Source organism: Botryllus schlosseri, chromosome 5, assembly GCF_051294905.1.
Source record: "Botryllus schlosseri isolate E-star chromosome 5, Bs_hap1, whole genome shotgun sequence".
NCBI classification, from domain to species: Eukaryota; Metazoa; Chordata; class Ascidiacea; order Stolidobranchia; family Styelidae; genus Botryllus; species Botryllus schlosseri.
The window spans coordinates 2,214,954-2,241,850 of record NC_137240.1 but is presented as its reverse complement, the minus strand read 5'-3'; the positions used below and the strand labels follow the sequence as shown (position 1 = coordinate 2,241,850).

The 26,897-nt window shown below is 40.6% G+C and overlaps 2 protein-coding genes across 3 annotated transcripts; one reads left to right on the top strand and one right to left on the bottom strand.

The window, feature by feature from the left end:
* Positions 1–2,741: 2,741 nt before the first annotated feature.
* LOC145438592 (afadin- and alpha-actinin-binding protein B-like) lies at positions 2,742–21,081 on the top strand. Of its 2 annotated transcripts, none has more exons than XM_080315929.1 (15): positions 2,742–3,034; positions 3,898–3,985; positions 5,826–6,044; positions 9,205–9,280; positions 9,920–10,068; positions 10,187–10,287; positions 11,299–11,453; positions 11,998–12,077; positions 13,003–13,156; positions 13,750–13,937; positions 14,666–14,780; positions 14,845–14,957; positions 16,059–16,174; positions 16,376–16,552; positions 17,237–19,578. In XM_080315929.1, exons 1-15 carry the CDS (start codon positions 2,907–2,909, stop codon positions 18,453–18,455), a joined length of 3,078 nt encoding a protein of 1,025 aa, XP_080172055.1. In that variant the 5' UTR covers positions 2,742–2,906; the 3' UTR covers positions 18,456–19,578. The 2 variants fall into 2 exon arrangements, with proteins under 2 accessions (XP_080172055.1, XP_080172056.1); XM_080315930.1 differs by lacking the exon at positions 17,237–19,578 and adding an exon at positions 19,652–21,081 and having other exon boundaries at positions 2,769–3,034.
* A 585-nt stretch (positions 21,082–21,666) lies between these two features.
* On the bottom strand, positions 21,667–24,982 carry LOC145438590 (uncharacterized). The gene is made up of 4 exons (XM_080315926.1): positions 24,918–24,982; positions 24,693–24,836; positions 22,951–23,074; positions 21,667–21,984 (listed from the first exon to the last, which is right to left on the bottom strand). The coding sequence occupies exons 1-4, from the start codon at positions 24,969–24,971 to the stop codon at positions 21,875–21,877; spliced, it is 432 nt and encodes a 143-aa protein (XP_080172052.1). The 5' UTR covers positions 24,972–24,982; the 3' UTR covers positions 21,667–21,874.
* Positions 24,983–26,897: the final 1,915 nt, after the last annotated feature.

Genomic DNA, 26,897 nt, shown 5'->3' with positions numbered 1-26,897 from the left:
AGCTTGGTTAAATCACATTGCCACCGCTAAGGGGTGAGCAAACTGCGGCTCTTTATTGATTACAAACAATGCGTTTCGAGATTTTGCTAGAGACGTTTGACCTGATTAAAAATTGATGCACATTTTATTGCATATTAATAATATTTGTGTTGTTTTTGTGTTGCATCTTTCCTTATGGTTTACGGCAAGCAAGACTTGTAAAATTTAGGAGACGGTTTCGTCTTGCGTGGCACTACAGGGTCCAAAATTTGCAATTGAACTCTCAGAAAGAGTTCAAATGAACGTTTAACCCGCAACAATGCGGCAACCGACTAGATAGCGAAATAGTGAAGCGTCCGGCTTCTTGATCGGTAGGTCGTGGGTTCTATTCCCGGCCGGGTCAGACCAAAGACCCGATTAGTAACACTGGTATCCATGACTTCCCTGCTTGACGCTCATGCATTACTGGGACAGCATGGAGGGGAGTTACAAGACTTGCAAAGCCGTAAAAGGCTTTATTTGTAACTTCCTTGTCCAGCGGCCTATGCACATCATGCACTCTCGGTAGTATGCATATGCAGAGATTTTGTGTAATATCATGAGTCGGCGTATATGTCGTAAAAACATCAAGGACAAGAATAAAGTACGTCCTTTCTTTTCAAAATTATACGGATGTCTGGTCATCAATCAATGATAAATCATTGTGTTCAACAATGAACTTGATTGTTAATTTTGCCAGCGCAGGTCACAATCATTCCCAAACTAGCAATAATGGTTCACGGAGGTCAGGGCATGCGTATAGATCACGCAGCCACGGCGTGATTAGATCACGGACTGCATAAGCGCGGGAGATAACGCGATCTCACATATTATTGCAATTGTAGGTTGGGGGTGGGGCATTAGGGTTGGGTAGGCGGGATATTAGGGTTGGGGGAGGGGGGCATAGGGGTTGAGGGAGGGGGGATATTAGGGTTGGTGGTGGGCTAGGGTCCAAGTTGGGGTTGAGGTATCCGAAAATTAGGGTTAGGGGAGGATTGACATTGGGTTGGTAGTGGGTTAGGGTCCAAGTTAGGGTTAGGGTATCCCAAGATTAGGGGGCCCTGACTTGAATATCTTCCAACCACAATTTCTAGGGTTACCATATTTTGAAAATCTGACAAGAGGGCCATATTTTCATATATATTTTCGGAATCAGTGCGAAGGCCGAATTCACCGAGGGCCGAGCTCACTGGTAATCGTTAGTAATCTTACCATACAGTCTCATTAGGCTACTAAATATAGATACCTGTTTATGCTGTCATCCAAGTGTGTGTATGTATGTCTGGTTGTCTGTACTGTACACTATATCTTAGTACCCTACGACCGATTTGTAAATACTTTTATTATGATACTCTTTGCTATAGTGCAGCGTTTGATTTATAACCAACAATTGTTCAAAATACAAGCCAAATTCGGCAATTACCGTAATTTTCCATGTATAATGCGCAAAATTTTATCGATTTCTTGCCCTAAAATAGCGGGGTGCGTATTATATATGGGTACAGCAAGCCTTGAAAAAAAAACCCTCGATCAAAAACTTGAAATCACACTGAGTTGGTTTGCAGCTTGTACTCGAGCGAAATCAGGTCGCTGATTGCTACAAGCGTGCGCGGCAGTCCCTGTTGATTCTCGCTTCAACGACAGGCCTTAACAATCGCATACACAAGAGGCCATGTGCGCAAGATATAATCGCTTGCGTAATCAGTCGCATCTCCAACAGGACTGGTGCGACCGACATAACCGTTGGCCTGAGCAATCGCATCTGTAATTGTAACGGGCCTCGTGCGCAAGATGTCGTGTGTCGCTAGCCTGAACTATCGCGTCGCCGACCTCACAGGCTTTGGCTACTATCTACTCTCGTTTAGAGACAATGCCGTTAATTGTATTAGGATTAGCGATCATTATGTCATGATTGTTCGACAGTGACATCGCAAAACAGAACAACATCGTGTACTAAAACGCAACCATTCATGTACTGCGAATGCAGGGTGCGTACTATACGTGGGTACAGGCTTTTTCCTAGAATATACACGTCATTTTAAGGGTGCGTATTATACATGGGGGCGCACTATATTCGGAAAATAACGCCATAACGGTATTATTATTTTGAGTCAAATGATTTGAAATGTCGTTCTCACTGTAGTACATGACACACTGCGTACTGATAGCAGATTCATTTACTATTTACTGTGAGCCTACACGTCTGCATATGTTCTCAGTGAGATGATAGAGATTTCGATGTTCAAATCACTGCAATTGTGATACGCAGAATAACATCAAAAACTAATGGGAACTAGCCTGGGCATGATGTTGATTTTTGATCCAAAATATGCAGTCATTACAAATGATAACGTTGTCACGTCACCAAATTTTACTTTATATCATTTTCTACTTGTGATAGGGCTAGAGGTGGAGTTGCGTGTTTTGGACAGGCGACCTTAGCTCAGTCTCACAATGTTGAACTGGAGCAAAATGTCAGTAAACTAAAATATGAATTTAATTCGCAAGGACTTGGAAATTAAATTGCATTCCGGATTACAAAGAAACGCAACAATAATCGAGTGCATTCTCATAAACATAAGAATAGCAAATGACCACATCAAGCTTCACCCATTTCCCACTGTACAGTTTTGTAGCAATTTCAACAAAACCAGAAATAAGATTAGAATTAGAATGATAGTATATAGAAACACTTAACAAATTAGATTAGAATTATTTTAGCAACATTTTTTTCTAATTAGGCATCTAGAATTATCTAGAATTCCAAGTTTGACACAGGGCAATGAAAAACCACGTGGCATATATTTTCCTAACAGTAGCCTTCTTCAATATTCAGTATCTCAGATATTGTGTAGCGTATTTGTGACGAAGCACTGTGCGACATCAACATGTCAGCCAACTCTAGTTGTCGTGATGTGTTGGATTACCGGTACTTGACTCCGCAGCTGCAATCGCCGAATCAAAATTCTACCTTTTGTGTGCTGGATGACAGCAATTCTTCACCAACCGCCAATAGGTTTGTATTACAATGGTTGCTTCTATGATATTGCAAGTATATATGCTCACTAGGCTGGCATGCCGAAATTGATTTACAGGGATGCGTAGTTGATTGATCATCCTAGTAATCGCAGGCTTTTGAATTACACTTTGGCACTTACATTGGTCTATAATGCAGTACTTTTTTGATATTCTCTTAATACTGTTGGTTGTAACCGAGTCACAAGTTACTTTTACTTTCTTAGTTTTGAGTCGGGTCGAGTCATTTTCGACTCGCCACTGAGTCAAGTCTGAGTTATAGTGTTCACTGTTCATTATCGAGTTCAAGTCAGGTTCAACTCACTTTTTAAACTCTAATGTGATATTGAAGTTCTCGCATTCATATTATCCTCATTTTTTCTCACTCTTAACATGCCTAATTGTTTATTCAAAGTTATAAAACACAGTTTCTTGGCCTATTTTCGAATTATCAAGTGATGAGAATCAGTGATATTGAATGTCATGAGTCAAATGACTTACTGCAGTTATCATGACGAGCTATCACATAACGACATAGTGGTATGTTGTAGTGCAATGATATGCATTTTCAGTTCATAACCGATATAGAATCTATAGAAGTCTATGTAGGCTACATGCTTTTGAATTAGCTGGATGGTGAGATCATCAGGTAGGCTAGCTACCTTTAAATTTTCATTACAAGTAGCCTACTCGAGTATTTTCATGCGGCTCCATACATACTCGGAAGTTTGAAATGCGGCTCCGACATCCAAAAAGGTTGAGAACCACTGGCCCTACCCGTTGATTAGTAGGCCTACTAGTTCGTGCCTCTACAAGGCACAATATAATGTCTATCTTTGACACCAACTAAAGATTTTTTAACAGGAGCCTTGAAAGCCAGAAACTTCTAGACCGCATTTCTACTTTCAGTAGTAACGAGAATCTACCTCAACGAGTTGCATTTCTTGAACAGGTAATGTAGAAGTACTCGATAATATTCTCTTGGATTTTTGCATGTTTAATTTACTCTTTGATGATGCTGTTTTCCAATTTTGATGTACTACTTTCAAGAGCGTGAAAATCTATTTGAACGTCTGGTTGTATATCACTAGAGACCACTCGAAAGCGTCCGACTCTTGTTCAAATACTCATAAAACACCTCTCTCGCGCGTTATTATACTTCTGATCAAATAAATTCAATGACACTCTCAATGAAAATTACGGTAGTATTTCTCGCTGACTTTTAATTGAAAATAGAGCTTGCACATGGTCAATATTGGTTTCTCTGTGGAAGCCATACATATCTGCATGGCTACAAGTGTGCTTTTACTTACAAACTTGAACTGATTGTATGTATTGTGTAAGCCTACTTCACTTCCAAAAGTGTTACAAATTGTTGCAAGAGACATAATTTTTTATGGTGCCAGTGTGTCCATTTCTCTATTCCTGTTAATTTTAGTTGTTAACTTGATAAGATAGGCAATTTCATATTCATTGATGCTCCTTCGAATGTAGGACATTGGAACTATTCCAAATCCAATAATCAATGACCAGACGAGGTAAAGAGTAGAAACATTGTCACCAAATCCTAAACACAACTTTTCCTCTATTTGGACAAAGCTAACATCTGTGATCTGGCACCGGTTCATATTGATGTGTTTCCAACATAAGCATAGTAAATTAGATCGTTCTTTATTGTGTTGACCTAAAGCAAATCCGGCACCTTGTGTGTCCATCTGTCCATTTTGAGTTTAATTTACAGGCCTTGTGGTATGTTGCATATATATAATTGATTCACTTCTGGCTGATCATGAATGCTTTTAAAAGGTTGTATTATTAATTGAGCCATATTGATGTAACAAATATGAAGCGGCCCTCGATTGAATAACACAGGTTATTTTCATAACTCGTCCAAAATAGGTGCATTTGTTATGGTTTCAAGAGTCGTGTCAGCTTCGTTGTGTTGACAAGCCTCATGTCAATGACTCTTTATTGTATGATGTTGGCAGCCATGTCTTTCACTGCGGTGTTCATTGTGAGATTTTACAACATACAATGTATGATTGATTTGCGATAATAATCTTTTTTGAAGTTGTCAGATTAATAAGTAACGATTTTGGCTATACTACTCTATCCAATATTGCATTGATAGTCCCTTGCTTTGAGCCCAAATGTTTTCTGTTTGCATATCTGCGCCAGCTATCTGATGTTGACATTTGGTATGTTGCGTCGCCTGATAAGGACTTTCACTTTCAATGGCTCAATTGGTTCCCTAGATACCATGGCATAGGCGGGGTCTTTTACACCTCAATATGGTTGTGGTTATCATAGAGCTTTTCTCTGTTTTCAATGATTCCCATGCCTTTTCACAATTCAGCATTTTTGACACAATGTTTAATGATCACTAGAGTCAAAAGACCACAGTATCTTGAATTACTTTTGAGTCTTTGACAGTACATTCAAATTTTGACACCAAATCGTATATCGTCGCTGTGGAATCGTAGTAGCTTATGTCCATATTTCAAATTTTGCGATCCATTTTTCAAACTTTGAGAAAATCTAATTTTGTAAAATTTTCATTGTTTTCGGCTGTATCTTCGCTATGGTTATGTTTGTGACATTGTTTCAAAGTTAGCCATGTCCAAGAAATAAAAACTGAACAAAGCAACATCCGTAAAATCGTTAAAATGGACATGAGCTACTCCAATTAGCCAGCGACAATAAGACCATATTTTTTGACATAGTAGGCATATCAATTGTCATCAATAGTTACTTGCCGCACCGTTTATCATATTTATGTTTGTTTGTTTCAGGAATTATCCATTTATGGTTACCCTCCAATCAAAGCAAGAGCAAATCAAGAGCAGGATTCTTCAGACGGAGCGGTCGATCTGGTCAACCTTGTCAACATATCGTACGATCTCCTCAATCTCTGGAGAAGAACAAACGAAGCGCGAAACGACGCCAGCGACCTGCAAAGAACTTCCGATTCCGAGATCATTCGTTTGCGACACGTAGCGTCCAGACTCAGGGTGAGCTGAAACCAGGGTTGTAATCAAGTCACAAGGTTCCGAGTCGCAGGTCAATTTTACTTTAGTAGTTTGAACTCGAGTCAAGAGTCGGGGTGCAGGGGCCCCGAGTCCGAGTCATTGTGACTTGAGTCCGATTCCAAGTCATTACGTTCACTGCTCAGTTTTGAGTTCAAGGGATGTTAATCCCACTTTTTACAGCTCTGTTTGGGTGATATCGAATGCCTCACATTCATAATATACTTAATTTCTTCACAATTGACATTTTCTGGCCATGTTTTTCATGTACCAGTACTGATAGATGGAATACCTAGAATGTGGTAACTTTAATATTTAAATACCTGTCGTGGCAGTCCGAGTATCAAGTCACATGACCTGATCGAGACGTGCTCAATGACTCGAGTACAAGTCAGTTTTCGTTGACTTGACTCGAGTCATTACAACCCTGGTTGAAACACTTGTAAAAGATATCTGTTGGTGAAAAATAGTACTGTCATGTCATCTTACATCATGTGGGTCTGGGGTATCCCTAACAGAAACTCCGACACCATAGGCTACTTTTTATATAAAAGAGTTCGTCTCGTCTTGGTAGTGTGGTATTTGTCAGCATGGCCCCCTTCCCTTTGTAAAGTTGACATTGGTAAACAGAACATATACAAATGTGGCAGCTGTTTAAAGCTACCTACTTCTGTGACCCGAGATTTGGTCGTATTGTTGCATCACGATCCACATAGCCTACATAATTATGCCAGGTAGCGGAATATATAATTTTTATAATCTTGAATTAGAGTTGATAATGATTGTGATAGTCAAGAGTATGGACGGATTTGAGAAACAAGGACCACATAGTTTTATCAAATAGATATAGTTGTATCAAATAGACAGTATGGCATATGGCAACCCTGGTTATAGTGGTAGCACGTGCCTATTGTTTGAGTAAGGTCGTATGATTTATCATGTCATATCTATTCTATATGACCAGTAAATATTGACATTTGATGATGGATGTACAAAACCCCGGTGTCAAATATTTTAAAGCAAAATTTCACCCTTGATACCAAATATTGTATTGACTTTAATATTGACCGAGATCCATAACCATATCCTGTTACGCAATGACTGCACTGTATGGTATTTTTAATTAAATCAAGAGTTTACAATTTGGTTTACAATTGAATAATAAATTGATATTGAAATCAGCCCGAATTTTTCGGGTGACACTCATCAGGGGTAATCGTCAGCAACCTGATAAAATTGGGAAGAACATTGTGTATTAACAATCGTATTATCAAATATGACGTCACCGGCCTGAAAATTATAATAATGGAGCGAACAGATAGCGTAAGCTTAAATGTACTATATTTAGATTATATACAAACTCCTTCTGTAGGCACAAACTAGGTTGGCGACTGATGATTTGACACAAAAGAGCTTAAATGCTCCTAGTCTTTCATTGTAGGGTAGAGTGGGGTAAAACGCCTAGGCGAGGTAAGACGCCCACCATCAATATCACAGAACAAAGCGAGCATTGAATGCGTCACAGTATCGCAAATATCGCCCAATGGTCAGACGAGACTGTCACTTTGATTTCCACACCAGGCTGAAGATTTGTAATGTTTTAAGAGATTTTATGACTTTTACACATATTCTTACCACAAGATAGCCTTTTTCAATCAAGTGAAATGTCATATTTAACGGATGCTACAGAAACTTTTCCGGTTCTATTTATGCTTTCACTACGCGTAGTTGGATTTAAGCCACAGTCCGAAGGAGAATTTAAAGAATAACCACCTGGTAACTGATCCACAAACAATGGCAACCTTGAGGCTAAAATGCCTACCCCAACCGTGGGGTAAAACGCCCCACCCCTTTAGTCCAGTAAATGTGGACTGAGTAGTCGTTTATGGATTCATCAAGGATGCTTTCTCGGAGAACACCATTCCTATCGAAATTGCTATTCAGCTGTGGAATATAGACTCCCTCCGACGAAATATGATATATATCTCAAGAACTTCCAACTTGTTTTTTGATTTTCGTAATCAGTTGGCATTTCTGGATGAAATTTGTTTTCAAAAGAACCGGTACGCCATGATGAGGCGCAGAAGCATGTATATGGATTATATATTTATCGGTTACTGAGTGGCATGCTATATTTAGTAGGGTATAACGGGGGAAAAGCCTGTGGAGGCGTTTTGCCCCACCCATTTAACCAAACGTCAATTTGGTGGACATAGATGAATGATAATTTTACATATGATAATTGATACTTGGACTTTTCATACGATCGTGGCAGAGTGGGGACGATATCTCGCGCGCAAATTCCGAAATTCAACCCATTTCGATCAGTTTGGTGGATATTATGACGTTTCCCGCTTAGGGTAGGCGCGCTGCCCCACTCTACCCTATACTAGTATGATTTATGACATGTTGATATTGGAATTGTATGAATTTCATATCATAAGATTCAATGTTACCTGGAACAGACAAAACAGAGTTTTGGTCTCAATTTCAAAGCTGTTACTAAATACAATCATCAATTTGTTCCAACCCTAACCTCATGCCAGCCGATAATATGTGCAAATCATGGTGTAATTGCGATCTATATTGACCTAGCAGGGCCATTATCAACATTCGCCTTATGTTCCTTGGAAGGATAATCTGAAATCAATCACTTATTGATTTCAAAATTCATAACAGCTGTCACGTGGGCATTAAATCCGACATTGAACTTGCTGCGTTAGGATGTTGCAATTTAATTCCTTTAATTGCATGACTGCTCGTAGGTAATGGACAGTAGAGGATTGAGTTTACTTATGCACAGTGTTCTATTGGTGATTGATTGGAAAATTGATGGAACAATCATTGCATTCTAATTAACTTTTGCGGTTCTGGTCTGTGTGCTGTAGTTATGTGAGTGCTACTGTTCCAGGCTTGTGACCAAGTCCAGTTAAAGTCTGTTTGGTGATATCGGATGGTTCGCATTTGTAATATACTAATTTTACATCACTTCTAGCAGTTTCTGGTCACATTTTCAAGTACAAATAGACGAGATCCCAATAGCCCAAGTGCATGCGCCTGCGCGTCCAATTCTGATACTGCAGGCCTGCATCGAATCATAGAATCGTTCCATTGCTTGCTTCTAAATTTGCGCTCTCGATTTAAGGAGGACATTGCTGGGAAGGAGCACGATTTGAAGACGAAAGACCTTCTTCATCATCAACTCAAGCAACGGGTAGAAGGCAGGCTAACTAGCTTTTTAGTAGTTTTCAAGTAGGCCTCGGTCTGGCCGATACCGAGTGATTGGATTCCGAATCAAGTATTAAAGGGGCACTGCACTGTAAAAACGATGTGGTCTCAAATTGAAGGGCAAAACGACATAAAAATTTTGGCCGCAGCCGTTTTCTTCATAACGGCGCCGTAATGGAGCTGCAATTTATTGAACTTTCGATAGCAACTTCACGCTCCAGCAGTCACGCAGAGAATGAAATTTATATCGTTGTCAGCCGATGTTATGAAGGAAATATGCCGTTTTTAGAGTGCAATGCCCCCTTTAAGCTCAAATCGTGACAGAAGGAATGACGTGTGAAGTTGAAATATTTACCGTTGATGCAATCGCAAATAATATAACGCCAGTTTCTACATGACGTTAAAGATATTTTGGTATTTTTCCAAATTTCATTGCACTTCGCGACAAGACTGCGGGTTAGTCATTTTCATTAACATTATCTAGCCTTGTTCTACACGTTTCGTATGTTGCAGTACGACCAATCAAAGCTCACAGCCTTCTACAGTGGACAATAGTATCGGAACTATAATTCTTGTTGATAAATTAACTTTATGACCCTATTTGTAAGTTGATTTCCGTGTGTCGTTCTCAGATCTGAAGAAAAAGCTCAAAAGCGAACAAGAAAAAACCCGACGGCTGACGTCGGAAATGACGGCGAGGGACGTCCAGTTTAAGCACGAGAAAAAGAAGAAAATGCAGGAAATCGACAAGCTGCAGACTCGGCTCCAGCAGCTTTTGCAGGTGTGGCTCCCCATTAATATAAATTAAATAAATATAAAATACAAATAAATTAATGCTATGATAAGGTGCAATTTCGAAATTTATTAACGAGATAATGTGGAACCGCTACCATTTTCAGGACAAGAGACAGGAGAGAATGCTGGGAATCGAGATTCTGAATTCGTTGCAGAGAAGCGACGGCAGGAGAGGAAAATGGCACAACGACCACACGAAAAAAACGTACGAAAATACCAGGGTTGTAACCGAGTCACCGGGCTTCGAGTCACAAGTCGATCTCATTTTTATTGTTTTGACTCGAGTCAAGTCGAGTCATTTTCAGTTCACCACCGAGTCAAGTCCAAGTCAGCGAGTCCGAGTCATGGTATTATGACTCGGGTCCGCGACCGAGTCGTTGTGTTGACTGCTAAGTTTCCAGTTAAAGTCTTGTTAATCTATTTTTTCTAACTCTGTTTGGTGATATCGAATGGCTGGCATTTATAATATACTAGTTTTCCTCACTTTTAACAGTTTCTGGTCGCATTTTCAAGTAACAGTACCAGACGAAATCCCAACAGTGCTGCCACCTTGCTATTCTTCGATATTACAATGAAATGTCGGTCTTGGCTGTCCGAGTCTCGAGTCACATGACTTGGTTCGAGTCATGCGCAATGACTCGAGTCCAAGTCGAGTCAATACACAGAATGACTCGAGTCTAGTCATTACAACCTTGGAAAATACTTCTCAATAAGATTGCTGTCAAGGCTACATTCGTTGTGTAATAATTTATCAACTCGAAGACTCTTCATGCGTCCGTTATGAAGAGGTACCAAGCGTATAAACAGAGATTGAAATGAAAGGGGCTTCTGGTGAAGTCTGATGTAGCATACGTTTGAATAATGTATTGATATTGGATTCGACCCGCATGTATTCGGCTCACACTCGTCAGGGGTAATCGTCAGCAACTGGTAGAGAATTGGAAAGAGCATTGTATATCAACAATCGCATCTCGAAATATGTGGTCACCAGCATGAAATGGAATCGCACATAAGAGAGCGTTCGATGTACTATTTTAAGACTCTTCTTTTTGTGGACAAAGCTTGGGCTGATGTATTTTGATAAAAATCAACTCCGAGGCTGTCTAAGTCGAGTTTTTGCAAAGTCAGTCATTTCAATTCTAATCTAATCTGAAAAACGAAACTGTAACTACAATTCAACAAATCTTGATGTGGACGGCTTGTCATGTTCTGGCAGGAATGAGCAGGACATGTACCGTCTCATTATCAACAACTACGAAGACTCCCAACGGCAGCTGTTGAAAGAGAACGAAGGCATGAGGCAATGTCTCAAGGACATGCAAGACGAACTCATATCGGCGCTCAACGAGAGAGGAACTGCCGACCAGACAGGTGTGTTATTTTGTTGCTAAATTATCTTTATTCATGCAGATGGCAGACTACCTCGTTTGCTAGGGCTGAACAAAGAAAACTATTTTTCCAATACTACTGGCTAGTTGATGAAATTTGTCACGTTTGCTCGAAGTAACTCTGAACATCAATTTTGTCTCAATTCCAGCCCGTTGAAGCAAAGCTATAAGAGTGAAACATTTCAGGTTGATTATGAAAATAATTATAAAATACGTTTTAAAATTTTGCCGGCTACCTCATGAATTTGTAAGGTCGTCTAAAAAATGATTCGTATCGAATCTGGCTCATCTGCAACGCGTAGTAGCAAAGTTATTGAAGCGGAAATTTTGGATTTGAAATTAATGTATTTACGGTGGAAAATACAATCATTATTAGTTCAAGTGTTACCCACAGTAACTATTATTTTTATGAAATATGTAAAGGTGATAGTCCAGAAGCATTATGACAAGTATGCAAAATGTACCTGAATACTCCTAAAAGAAGGAATGCTCAGTCGCTGACCAGTCGTGTAATTTCTCTTTTTCAGGCGTGTCCGCGGCCGACAACCCAGTCAATGGAGACGGTCACCAGGGCAGTAACGTATCGAGTGATGCCGCTTCTTGCGCCGTGAGTGATAATAACACAAATTTAGAAAAATATTAACAACCCATTCGACATGTATGTGCATATATTATTTTAGTCCATGTAGGTTTGGATAATAATCGGGGCTATGCAAAATCGAGTATAAAGCTTTAATTCTTGTATTTGAGTATCTCTCGTTTTTACATTATAACTAGGGCGATATTTTTGACCTAAAACAGAAGATTTTGACCTAACGTATGCAAATTAGGTGTTTACCCACATAATATTAGAATTTTACTACTTATCTTCGTTTCTGGTTGGAACTGTCTGTCCTTACGAAGTAGTTTTGCCTGAAAAAATACATTTTTGACTCAAAACCTGACAAATTTTTACATGAAAAAACTTTATTGTAACGAAATCTGGCCCTATGAAGAATTCCAGTAGTCGCATCACGCGTTATGGCAGAAATAAATGAAATTTGTTACAGTAAAACGAAAGATACTTTCCTACATTCTCTGGTAGAAAGTGAAGTGTCTGTCCTTACTAAGTTTCTTTCCAAGAATGGAGAAATGCGCTTCTTGATATAAGAACCATGCAATGTCCACGCAGTCTTACTTTAGTCGGGATATTGCGGTACGTTGAGCATAACACCATGTCAACCTATTTGTTTCATTTGAATGTTTATGATTCACAATGAGCAGACAATGGGCCGTCTACAACGGTAGGCCTATAATGTAGGCGACAAGCTGTAAAATCCCAAATACAAACGAAATGCAAGTTGCAAAAATATTTTGCACAATTTTCCACAATAGAAAATAGCACCGGAACTATAATTCTGATTGGTAAATTTACGAGCATATAATTTCAGCACGACTTGACTCGGTAGAGTTAATGCTCAAATCATGGTGTCCGGAGTTCGTGATAGTTTTTCCGACCATGAAATCTCCATCAAAGTTTCGTTTTTCACCAGTCTGAAAATTCGGAAGAGCCAATGTCTGACGGCATGTTCGAAATGCCGTACGATCTCGTCAAAGAAGACATCGAAAGGAGTATCCGAGGGAAATGGAGAACGCTGAAGAGAGAAATACGAAGGTCGCGTCGCGCAGGAAAAGCTCAGCCTGGACGTGAGTGTGTTTCACTGACACATTTCTTGCTAATGTCGTTGTGCTTAAATCATAAGGCTCACTAGGGGTGTTCAAAATGATTCTTTTTCTCAAATTGTACTGGCTACTTGATAAAATTGTTAAGTTACCTAATTTAAGCCTACACACCAAATTTGGTTCAATTGCAGCCAGTAGCCGTATTGCTACAGGAGAAGAAAGTTTCTATTTATTATATAAAAATAAATGACAAAAATTTCAGAATTTTCTGTTCACCCCATGAAAGTGTTAGGTTGTCTATAGAAACGATATTCACCAAATTTGGTTCAATTCCAACCAGCGGAAGCGGAGTTATTGCAGTCAAAAAATTTGGATTTGAATAAAGCAGAATTTACGGTGGCACGCCTAATAATAAATAAAAGAATTGGTCACGGTAAATACTGTTTTATTGATCATCCAAATTTTTCGACGGCAATGACTCCGCTTCCACTGGTTGGAATTGAGCCAAATTTGGTGAACATCGTTTCTATAGACAACCCCACACTTTGAAATTTTTGTTTATTTGTTTTTATATAATATATAGAAACTTTTGACTTCATCCCGACACTGATTTATAGAATCGAAAATGAATGACGAGGCTTATGAAGATCTGATGACTCAGCAACAAGAATTGATCCATTATTTGACATCTGGTAATGACAACGGAGGACGTGCAGTTCCGGTGGACAGCTACTTTCTTGAGGAAAAAGCGGAACTCGATAATCAGAGGAAGAATTTTTTACTGACAAAGCAAGCTTTTGATAAGGTACGTTACGGCGACAGATTCGAAAATATTTGGGTGTTTCCAAGTATGCCGCTTGATATTCATGGGTGGTCATGGTCGCAGGTTCTTCAAATTTTACTGGATATTTGATAAAATTGTTGGCTTGGCTAAAAAAACGATGCAAGCTTGGTTAAAAAAACGATGTTTGCCCAACTTGGCTCAATCCCAACCTGCAGACGTGAAGCTATTAAAGTTGAAAATGTGGAATATATTAGAAAAAATATTGAAATTTCACCGTCATCCACATGATTTTGTTCAGTTGTCTAAGAAAAAATGAGGCATAGCAAATAAGACTGAATTCCAACCAGTAGAAGCAGCCGTAGGCTATAGCAATTTGAAATTTTTGAATTTACTATAAAAATAATTTCAAATTTTACTGTCAACCCCATGAAATTGTCAAGTTCAAAAAATAGTATTTTTTATAATATGAAATTCTTTACATATTAGTTGTAAAACTACTTGCCATAAATATTTTTATTTCAAATCCAAGATTTTGAACAAATATAACTTTGCTTCTACAGGTTTGAGTTCACCCAAATGTGGGTGCAGCGTTTTTTAGCCAACCTACCAACTTCATCGAATGTCCAGTAAAATTTGGAGAAAAAGGGATTTTTGAACAACCCTATGTACGTTCAGTGGAGTAGAAATTTACTCCATTAAGTCTACTTGATGTCAGAACTTTGACGACCTCCGACCTTCTCTTGTCACAGGACCGTCAGCATTACGCGGAAGCCTTGATTCAGCTGGAAGAACAGCGCAGGGCGTTTGAATTCGAGAAGAGCCAATGGTACCACAAGAACTTCATGCTGCTCACTCCGTTTCGAAGTCGGTCGACGGGTAACACTTGACTGAAAATGTTCCGTGTTAATATTTGTCGATATTTCCGCAGACAACCTGCATTCCGACGAGAGGTTGAGAAAAGCGAGTTCACCGCGTCAGGAATCAGAGCCGCAACATCAGCCGTGTCATTCTCGGTCTTCGGAAAGCCCGGACCGGGGCAAGGTATGTGCGTTTTGAATAACACGATTTGACTAGAACAGCGGTTCCTTACCTGCGGATCGCTTGCGCTAATTTGCGTGCCCAGGGTTGTAACCAAGTCACAAGGCTCCGAGTCACAAGTCAATCTCACTTTTATGGTTTTGACTCGAGTCAAGTCGAGTCATTTTCAATTCACCACCGAGTCCAAGTCAGCGAGAAGAGGATCGAGTTCGAGTCGTTGTATTATGACTCGAGTTATTGTGTTCACTGCTTAGTTTCCAGTTGAAGTCTCGTTAAACCTACTTTGTATCGAATGGTTCGCATTTAAAATATACTAATTTTCCTTACTTTTAGCAGTTTCTGGTCACATTTACAAGTACCTGTACCAATAGACGAAGTCCCAATAGTCGGGTTACTTTACTATTCTTCGAAATTACTATGAAATGTCGGTCTTGGCCGTCTAAGTCTCGAGTCGAATGACTTGATTCGAGTCATGCACAATGACTCGAGTACAATTCGAGTCAATACAAAAATTGACCAGAGTCGAGTCATTTCCGTATTTTGAGAAAATGACTCGAGTCAAGTCGGGTCACCACTTTTTTCATGAAAACAAAACCATCCTATGCATCAAACGACACATCTACAACACATCACTACAGATTACTGGTGACTCGACTCTAGTTAATGTTTTTATTGACTCAACTTGTACTCGTGTCATTGTGCATGACTTGAACCAATTCATCTGACTCGAGACTTTGACGGCCAAGACAGACATTTCATTGTAACTTCGAAGAATAGTAAAGTCACCACATGATTGGTGTTTCGTCTATCAGTCCTGATACTTCGAAAATAGGGCCAGAAACTGTTAAGAGTGAGGAAAATTACGATATTATGAATGCGAGCTATTCTATTAATCTATATCACTCGAGCAAAGTTGAAAGGAGCGACAGCAAGTTCTCTGACTCCTTCTACCATACCACGGAATTTGCCCATTTTCCAAACTCTATCGGCCGATACTGATATTTCTTTAAAAATGCGGTATTGGCTTAATATTATCTGCCAGCCGATGATAACAATCGATCAAACTTTAGTTTTGACGCCGTTTGCGAAATTTGTGTTTTTCAGTTTTCGTCTCCGAATTATCGACTGACGTTAGGAGCACCCGACGCTCTCAACCAGTCGTTGATTCGAATTCATTCAGCCAATCAACACAACGCCTTTTATCCCGATTTTACAGCAAGGTGGTATTTTTTATGGTATACCTTCTACTTCTACTCCAGTATCAAAGTTGACTGCTTTGAGTGCTTCTGGATATCACTCCGTTGCGATTGGTGTTGCTACTCTTGTTTTTTCTCCTTCGAAATTAGCAATGGCGGCTGATTTTACTGCCGCTGTTTGAGGCCAATTGTAATTTTACATATTAACTCGCTTTCTCCTACAAGGCCCGCTTGGCAATCGCCCCCGGAACACACAAACAACGCTTACCCCCGCAAGACGAAAAGCACGCCTGCCAATACCATGACACAACCCTCGACTGCAGAGCTGTACAGGGTTTTGGGTCTCACCTATCAGGGCAGCGATAAGGAAAACGAAAACTCTTCGGACGTCGGAAACGGAAGGTGAGTTCTTTTTGCCTGGGATGCGATTTCACTGGTTTGGGAAGATTGATGCAGATTTGGACAACTAGAAAGTTAAACTAGAATTAGAATTATAGCTGGCTACGTGATTAAATCGTTGGTTTGCCTTTAAAAACGACGCCCACCAAATTTGAATTCATTCCAACCCATAATCGCGGATTTCGTACAGTTTGAAATCTTTGAATTTACCCAAAATTGAGATTGGAATTGTTGAATTGGATTCGGAATAGAAATCGAAAAGATGGTACTAAATCACAGAGTTCGTTCTCATGAACACAAAAATGGCAATTGTTTGTGCATCAATTCAGGCAAACCAGATATTGGATTAAAATTGAAATGCGAGCAAAGAAACATTTCTCAAATCAGGTTGGAATTGAAATTAAGAGCGTAAAAACACTTTCCAAATTTGATTAGAATTAGAATTAGATCAATGAAACATTTCGCAAATTAGGTTAGAATTGAAATGACAACGTAGAAACATTTCACAAATTTCATTGGAATTTACCACCATTTGATCTAAGTAGTCCAACTAGAATAATTATCTATTTGTCCAAGTCTGCCCGCTTGTATCCTCTTGCATGACGGTTTTGCCTTTGCATCTGACACGCATGGCTTTTCATGTTGCACGCATGTCACTTTTTTCCACGCCATTGTTGTATCACACAGCTCGTCGCAAGTATGCCCGCGTTCCAGCGGCATGTCTAATCTGCGCGCTGCCAGCCCGTACCGGGGCAGTAATATTCCGACGTGGCGACGCCGTAAAAGAACACGCTCCAAATCAAGACCGGCTCAAAATATCAAAAGTCACGCTGATGATGATGTTGATGATGATAGCTCGGCTGTTTACAGAGATTTTGATCAAAGTTATGCAACAAACGGACGTTTCGTCGATAATGAAAATAAAAGTTTGAGATTCACACCCAGAACAGACAGAGACATTACAAAATGGCGGTCCGTTTCAGACATGGATGATTTTGCGTTTTCGTTACCTAGTGACAATATGCATTTTATCTCAAGGACAGAAACCAGACCAAGGTCTCATTCTACTCCATCCACGAGCTCTCCGTCTAGCCAAGGATTTGTGAGCGCCAAAACTAGTTTTGACGATCTGGGATTACCATCTTGCAAAGCCGTAAACATAAAGAATGAGTTTCTGGCTGAGAATAGGTCAGGCACTGGCAAATCCAACGGTTCCGTGTCATGTCGTAGCCAAAAGTCTAGAAAATCGACTTTGAAACAGTTTGTGAAGAGTATTTTATCTCCTAAACGGCTGCAATGTTCGCCTGTGCCGAGCGCGGGGGCTTTTTCGCGTCCTTGTTCTGATTCACAGCAGCCGTGTGATCATTTTGATGCCAGATCGCGTTTCCCACAATTTGGATTGTATTCGCAGCTAGAATGTGCGGACAAAAGTACAAATGGTTTGCAGAAGACGAATTTGCGTGTACATCAATCCCCGTGTGGTTATTCAACTCCTGGAGGCGACCTCTTTGATATATCAACCCCGCAATCTTCCATTAACGCTGTTAGATTACGGAGGTGTGGAGCAAATCTTTCACCATCCTACTCTATGCCCACGCTTGTCAGTGGTTTGAAACATCGTGTAAAACGGGGACGTTCAAATTCGATTGAAATCGCGACCTTGCAAGGCTCAGTTCATCGTCACAAAGCTGCATTGTTTTCAATGTGCCGTAAGTTGAAGCCTGCGCAGGCCAGATTCGATGCTGGTGAAGAGGATTGTGCGTTTGATGCGGATGAATCGGCTGCTTCGTTAGATTCTTGTGATTATATGGAGAAACTGTCTCAATTGCAGTATTCCGATAGCATTTACGATCAGTGGACTCACACTAACTCTACTGGATCTGTTAGGAACGGAACTGTGTTTTAGAGCACGTGATCTGAACGAGAGTGTAGTTCTTATATTGGTTCGAGTGTTTTTTATTGGTATCGAATGTGGTTTCTTGTTACGTTTTTTCATTGACGTTTTGAGTTATGACGCGTGTCGAATAGTTTTTCGACTTTTGTCAATGTACTGATTGAGTATGCGAGATGAAACGTGAAATGGCGCTCGAAGGTGGTCAGTAATGTTGATCAAAAGCTTTTTTTTTCAAGTTTTATTGGCGATTCGATAAAATTGTTGAGATGTCTAAAAAAACGCGACACACCAATTTTGCTCAATTCTAACATGTAGAAGCGAAACTATTAGAGTTATAAATGAAATTTTAAAGTCATGCTGGCATAGCTATGAAATGGTAAGTTGCCTAAAAACGCGGTGTGTAACTGTGTAGCAAATTTTACTCGATAAAAATAGTGTTACGGTGGAAAATTCTGTCATTGTTAGTTATGGCACTACTCACCAGGGTTGTAACCAAGTCACAAGGATCCGAGTCGCAAGTCGAGTCATTTTCGATTCACCACTGAGTCAAGTCAAGTCCGAGTCATGGTAATATGACTCGAGTCCAAGTCATTATGTAGACTGCTCAGTTTCCCGTTGAAGTCTTGATAAACCCACTTTTTATAACTCTGTTTGGTGATATCGGGTGGTTCGCATTTATAATAAGCAAATTTTCCTCACGTTCAGGAGTTTCTGGCCGCATTTTCAAGTACCAGTACCAATAGACGGAATCCCAATAGTGTGGTTAATTTACTATTCTTCGAAATTGCAACGAAATGCCGGTCTTGGCTGTCTGAGTCTCGAGTCATGCGCAACGACTCGAGTCGAAGTCAAATCATTTCGATATTTTGAAAAAATGACTCGAGTCATCAGAAAATCATGACTTGAGTCATTAAATCCCTGCTACCCACCGTAAATACTATTATTTCCAATCCAAAATTTTGAACCCCAATAACTTGACCTGTACAGGTTGGAATTGAGTCAAATATGCTACGAACTCAAATTTACACATCGTTTATCTTGTGCTTTATAACTCAATTCGAGTGATTTGCGAATGTTCACTGTTGTTTAACTGCACAATTTCTTGAAAAGCATGAAATATATTCTGTGCATGATACCGGGTGTTATTAGCATCGTGACGTCTTCGGGCGGCTCGATTTACTGAAAGCGGTCATCGCATTCTTATTAAGGTTACCGGCAAATCACGAGCGCCTCATCTCGTCTGCTTCAAAGACTGAACACCAACGAAATATCAGACGTTTCCATCACCGTGTAAAATCATCTACGCCTCCAGATGGATTGAAAACGAAAGATCCTGAAATGAGTGCTCGCAAGTCAAGACATAAGAGTCACGGCTTGTTTGTTAAGAAAGCAAACCTTGACCACAGACGCAGTTGCAGCGAACCAAAAGAAAGTCCCTCCATGGCCGAGTTCAAACTGAAATCTGACGGAGTTTTGGACCAAAAACATCTTAACAAGCATCGCAACAACATAGTCGTGGACGACTTGAAAACTGCCTTGTTTCAAGACTGAAATACACCTCACTGTGTTTGGATTTCCACTGTTTTTTAACCTTCAATTGTTATTTGTAGGGCTGTGGCAGAATTCGAATATCACTCATGATATTATATTATAAAGGCTGTGAAATATGCACCTATTATGCGACCACAAAGAATATAATTCCGACTCCACATCACTTGAAAGTATTTTGAAATTTTTGGCGATGCCTATCAAAACTTTCGCTAATTCTCTTTGCTTCCTGTAACCTGTACTTTCAGTGCGCAAAAAAATATATCTGGTTACTCGACTTGTTAGAATCTATGGTCGATAGTACTCTGAGTCTCTGACCATTGTGCCAAGCCCTTGTTATTTGATGTGAATTTTGCAGACTCGGAGCAAAGCGTTTTCGTAGCCCCTCAAACACCAATATTCCATTGTTTTCTAGTCTGCCTACTATGGAGTAGATTTCCATTGTGTCGTGTCTTTTGAAGTACGAATCTACTTTTTAGGAAATTTAAATGTCCGCACCCAGCCAGTCATGATTGTATCTGACGTAGCCACAAATGATAACTATTTTGCGTTCTACCCAGTACAGCACTTCTTAGAATGATCTGTACGAATGTAGTGTTTGTTCTGTGATTTTAAGCCCACCTGAGTTATTCACTCTCAACTCAAAAGCCTGACATAAGTTTATATGCCTATTCACGCCGCAATCCCCAAATTCATTGATACGAATTTAGGTGCCCATCTCAGCTTGTCCAAACGTGTTATTGCACAATTTAAAAATCGTGTGATATATATTTTGATTTGCACATAAGTCACCTTTGCTTGTCCAAACTTGAGATTATACAAAGATTTATTCGTACAGCAATTTCCATGTCACAATGAAGGTAAATTCCAATTCTGTTCACTACCGACTGCCTGATTACTAGATGAGAACAATCAACTGCCGAAGTAGCATATGTAAGCTTTGTTAGATGGTGATGTGCCTCTTTGTCTCCTGAGTCCCATTCTGTATTTTCAATGTCGTCAATAAATTTGTTACATTGCCGTTGTTTAATAAAGCGATTTTATTGAGTATCTTCGTATTAAATGTATGACGGCTTGCTTGCGAGATGGACACGAGGATTGTTCGAGTCTTTACGGTCTTGGGCTCACGAAGTAACCCAATATTCCTACTTCATTGCCAGTCGAAGTATCAGTTTTATTTATGAATTCATCAAGTTCTAATAGTAACCAAACTTTGTGATGAAATGCGAAGGAGGAATAGTAGAAAATAATTCGCTGAAAAGCACTGTTAATCAGATTTGTGTGAGGGCTAGCGTATTTCAGCTAGTGCTTCAAGACGGCGTCTTCGAATGACCTTATTACAATCCGCGGGACAATTTGATGCAGTTTTAATAGCAATATGACTCGTAAAGTGATACAGGTCATCTGACAACTTGGTGATACTTTTCGGCATCTAAGCTGTGATAAGCAAGTGTTTTTCCCTAAAGGATTGTTAAGTAGAGGTGGACATAAGCCTACAAGTGTGAACATCTTGTTGTGACGATGTACAACATAGTAGAAGTACGCTGATATGCTCACTCAAATGTCAAGACGGTGACTCTTAATAGGTCAGCAATTGTCGATGTGTGACAAAGCAAGGTGTAGAATCTGACTGCATGCAGGCTTTCCCAGCTGACCTACGTACACAAAACAAGTGTTTTCTGCTATATAAAAACATGTTAAATGATTGAAATAGTCACATGACGGAGTAGCAACGTCGGCCAGTATCACATTCACTGTCCAGCAGATGCAATTTGGACATGTCCGCCCCTACCAGGCACGAATGTAAGTGCATTGAGGGAGTTGCATCCAAGTGTGCTAGTAAGCAAGCTCTCCAAACAACTTAGTGAAGATGCGTGCTTCATTCAACTGCTGTCCGAAGAACTTGATGATGACGACGACTTGGAATCTTTACGATGCTGGTTCGGGCTTTCAGATCCAGAAGAGCTTTCGCTATCTGATGATGAGCTGTCATCTTAAAGAGCAAGCAAAAATATAAGAGTTATTTCTTGGCAAGGTACTGTGTGACATGCACAGAAACTATCATACAGCAATGGAGATCTCGCTATTACAGTCGATTTGAGTGCTTGAACCTGAATAGACTAGCCATAGTGCAATTGGTGGCGACGTCACACGCAATTTTCTGTTCAATTCATTGCCGAAAACAACCTCCGTTCCAGTCTGGGTCACAGGTGATTTTTTAGCACTAAAATTATATGCACCTTGCTACTAAGATTTCATTCATCTACGATAGGTAATTATAGTTTTGATACTTTTTTGCCCATGGGAAGGCTTGAAACGTGGTTGCAGCATATAAAACGTAATACATAAATAAATGACATCTGTGAAGTCGTAATCAACCAACAGCAGTGTCACAAAGTGCAATAAAATAAGCATGGTCGTAAAATAGCAAAAGTATTTTTAATTTCCTGTAGACGTTGTTGCAATGACTCGATTCACAATTTTTTGGTCACTCGACTTGACTCGACACATTTTTTAAAATGCGTAATATAACTCTACTTAAGATCCTGATACTTGGAAATAGGGCCAAAAACAATAAGGACTGACGGAAATTTTGATATTATAAATGCGAGCCATTCTATATCACTAGAGCAGAGTTGAAAAAAGTGGGTAGAACAGGATTGAACTCAAAACTGAACATTAAACACAACGACTTGGACTCGAGTCACAAAATTATGACTCGACCCTCTACTGAATGATTTGGACTCGGACTTGACTCGAGTCAAAACTACAAGTGAGATTGACTTGTGACATGGTTACAACCCTGGCTGTAGGACTAGCATTAAATTTCCACGTCATTCATACTGTGATTATGTTATAATAGGTGATGCTTTATAGTACTTAATTCAGGATGGAATCACTCAGGTATTTGATTTTGCTTAGCCGTAATCAAGTCAAAGTTCATTGCAATTGTTTTTACCTTCTGAATCACTGGATGATGAGGATGAGCTAGAATCGCTGCTACTACTGGAGGAGGATGAACTACTTGACGAATCGCCAGAGCTCCCTTTTCTTCGCTTGCGCTTTACAGCATCTTTGTCCTCCTAAAGCATTTTGTGTTGTGTAGGCTAGTCATTTCAATGAGTAAATCCCAGCCAGTCTAGAAGACCTTCAGTAATTTTCTACTTGGTTGATTACTGAATCTCCGGGGCCATAATCTGCACTGAAATCACCGAGAATGATTAGTAAGGAATAGTCACTTGTTTTATAATTATTCAGTTCAATTCATTGCTAAATATTTCATCGTCAATATTTCAACCACAAGACTGCGATACAATGAAAGACAGGAAGGTGTTGATGCACGAGACTTCAATCAAGACATATAGAATGTCTTGAGTCGTATGAGTTGGCCAAGTCGAGTCAATACACAAAGTGACTGAATGAAGTCGAGCATTTTTTCCATTTTAGAGAAAATGACTCGAGTCGAGTCCATGGAAAATTGTGACTCAAGTCATTACAACCCTGTTATACTTTCAAACCATGAGGGCCGAGTTACAAATAAGGCTACTCCATTAAGGTCCAGAGACCCCATACCCTGGCAGTCGACTGCATAAATAATTTCAGATTTAAAAAATATATTTTAACACAATACGGTGATATAGTGGACGAGCATGTCCACATTCAAGTCGAAATACAAGCAATTACTACTAAATAAATACAGTCCATCCTCAAGATTACCGGACCACGACTGACCTATCGATCTCGCTCCCCATGACATGCCGCCCTATTTCTTGTCGCTTTCTTTTTCCATACTATCTTCTTTACTTTCATTCAGTGTGCATGCCTCCTCTTTACATCGCCTAGGCCAGGGCTGGCCAACCTTTTCAGCCAAAGGGCCACATTCGATTGACGATATGTTACGCGGGCCACTTGCCGCGCGAAAAATTTTTCAAGTTCACAGGTCAATAATATTGTCACCTGACTATATTGCGGGCCTGCTGTATATCGCTGGGCTCAGTTTGCAAGGACTGGGCTATCGGCGTCTGGACATATCGATATCGGAAGTTTCGACCAACATACGTCAATCATTTTGTGCGTAGATAGGTTTCATAGTCGACGGTCTTTCTGCGAGTGCAAACGCAAAGTCGCATATGTCGAACGTCACTCTGTCTTGTAATCGTGAATATAGTTAGATTCAATCTGATACATTATGCGTTCTTCTATTTTCACAAAGGGGTAACAATATTACAAGCAAGAAATCGAGTGACAACATGTTGCGCGAAGCGTGTAGAAAGTATTTACTTTTGATAAATCTATCGCAAATTATTCTGCTTCATTATAGTGTACGAAGATCTGCCAATATGTGACTGGTTCATAGATCTGCCAATGCGTGGGAACTGATATTTTAGTCATCACATCTCAAGTGTTGCCTGGTTCGCCTCACAAGTTCACAATCTGTGCAATCCATTTTTGATAACATTGGAAATTTCGGAATTTACCTCGCGGGCCACTCAAAACCTTCTCGCGGGCCACATGTGGCCCGCGGGCCACGGGTTGGCCGGCCCTGGCCTAGGCCAAGGTGGGTGTCAGATTCCATAGACTACCGTACTCCTGTCGCTTCGACATCTTCCTGTCTTTTCATTGTATCGCATTTTTTGTGGTGTATTGAACTGATAAAATTGCTAATAAACCAATGATGATGATGATAGTATACCAGCATACGTTTTGTATTTGTTTTCTTTTTGTGTCACGAATAGTTTTGTTCAGCTGCTTTGTCCTCGATGTTCTTTCCACATATTTGCGTTTGTTCTTGCACTCATACGTCCAATGCCCCTTTTGTAGACATTTTTGACAGGTAACGTTGGTCTGAGAAACAATAAAGAGTTACCGCACGCTTCCGACATTGCAGGAAGTGTTAAATTGTAAACAGTTGATGTAAGTATGTACTTTTTCGAGATCTCTTTGCCTTTGCTGCAACACGGCCATCCACCTGGATGACATAATACGCGAATTTTATAGCTGTTATAACTATTATATATACGACTTTCGCGCCGAGGTGACTAATCGGAGAATGCGATACGAGTGCCTCTAAAATCGCGGCGGCTCCAACCTACAGGGTTGGTTCGATTATGTTCACAATAAGAGCAATTCTGTTCACAATAAGAACAGTCTCATGTTCACAGTAAGAGCAGTCGTTGTATTCACAATAACATCAGTCGCAGCACCACCATATCCCCGGACACGATGTCCGAATGGCAACATAGTCCGAACACAACCCAGACATGATGTCCGAACACCCCCAGACACGATGTCCGAGTGTCAACGCAGTTCGAACACACTCCTGACATGATGCCCGAACACCCCCAGACACGATGTCCGAGTGTCAACGCAGTCCGAACACACCCCAGACACGATGTCCGAACGCCCCCCCCCCCCCAGACACACGATGTCCTAGTGTCAACGCAGTCTGAACACACCCCAGACACGATGTGCGAACCCCCCAGACACGCCCCAGACACGATGTCCGAGTGTACACGCAGTCCGAACACACCCCAGACACGATGTCCGAACGCCCCTTCCCCCATACACACCCCAGACATGATGTCCGAATACCCCCCAGACATCCTTCAGACACGATGTCCGAACTCGCCACGCCCCAGACATGATGTCCGAGTGTCAACGCAGTCCGGAGACACCCCAAACATGATTTTATGAACACACCCTAGACTTGATATTTGAACACATGCCGGCGCATGATGTCCGAACATGATTTCCGATTGGCAACGCAGTGCGGACACACCTCAGTCATGATATCCAAACACCCCCAGACATCATGTCCAGAGTGTCAATGCAGTCCGAAGATACCCCAGACATGATAATACAGTAAGAACAGCCATGTTCACAATAAGAACAGTCTCATGTTCACAATAAGAGCAGTCATGTTCACAATAAGAACAGTCTCATGTTCACAATAAGAACAGTCATGTTCACAATAAGAACAGTCTCATGTTCACAATAGGAGCAGTCATATTCACAATAAGAACAGTCTCATGTTCACAATAAGAATTACAGTCTCATGTTCACAATAAGAGCAGTCGTTGTATTCACAATAGACACCCCAGACACGATGCCCGAACAGCGCCCCCCCACTCCAGACATGATGTCCGAACAGTCACCCCCCCCCCCCCCCCCCAGATATGATGTCCGAGTGTCAACGCAGTCCGAACACACTACTAACATGATGACCGAACACGATTTCCGATTGAAAACACAGTCCGAACACACTCCTAACATGATGACCGAACACGATTTCCGATTGAAAACACACTCCGAACACACCCCAGACATGATGTCTAAGTGCCAAACGCAGTCCGAACTCACCCAAGACACGATGTCCGAACACCCTCTAGACACGATGTTCGAACTCGCCACGCCCCAGACATGATGTCCTAGTGTCAAGGCAGTCCGGAGACACCCCGTGGGGGCGTGAAGGCATCTGAAGTGGGGCGCGAAGCTGAGCTGAACAGACAAAAATTTTCGCGCTCGGCGCGATTTACATCCACTTCATAGTTATTGCTCTGTATTTAGTCTGAATTACATATTTAAAAATCCCTCATCCACAGTTGTAACCTTCCATGCCATCACGCCCCCATGGGGTGTCTCCGGACTGCCCTTCATTGGTTACCCGTTGTGGGGATTTGTCCCCTTCTCTCTCATATCTGTATATCACGTGACTTATATCTTTCTTCTCGCTACCACGCGACTTACCATTTATTAGCTCGTGCATTCAATTACAAACTAGACTCATATGCGATATCCTACTGTATATATTCCATGCATATTCGACCAATATATCTATCTGAGGCAATACTGTCGTTGCATTCACGTTGGAGTTGTCAGATCCAGGACTAACGCAGGGACGTGCGT

Excerpts from the sequence above, each read along its gene's own strand:
- LOC145438592 (XM_080315929.1), top strand. The coding sequence starts at position 2,907 with ATGTCAGCCAACTCTAGTTGTCGTGATGTGTTGGATTACCGGTACTTG. Across the intron at positions 14,958-16,058 it reads AAAGCCCGGACCGGGGCAAG|TTTTCGTCTCCGAATTATCG; the intron begins GTATGTGCGTTT and ends TGTGTTTTTCAG. Across the intron at positions 16,553-17,236 it reads TCGGACGTCGGAAACGGAAG|CTCGTCGCAAGTATGCCCGC; the intron begins GTGAGTTCTTTT and ends TGTATCACACAG.
- LOC145438590 (XM_080315926.1), bottom strand. The coding sequence starts at position 24,971 with ATGTCATCCAGGTGGATGGCCGTGTTGCAGCAAAGGCAAAGAGATCTC. Across the intron at positions 24,837-24,917 it reads GGCAAAGAGATCTCGAAAAA|ACCAACGTTACCTGTCAAAA; the intron begins GTACATACTTAC and ends ATTGTTTCTCAG. Across the intron at positions 21,985-22,950 it reads ATCATCCAGTGATTCAGAAG|ATGACAGCTCATCATCAGAT; the intron begins GTAAAAACAATT and ends TTGCTCTTTAAG.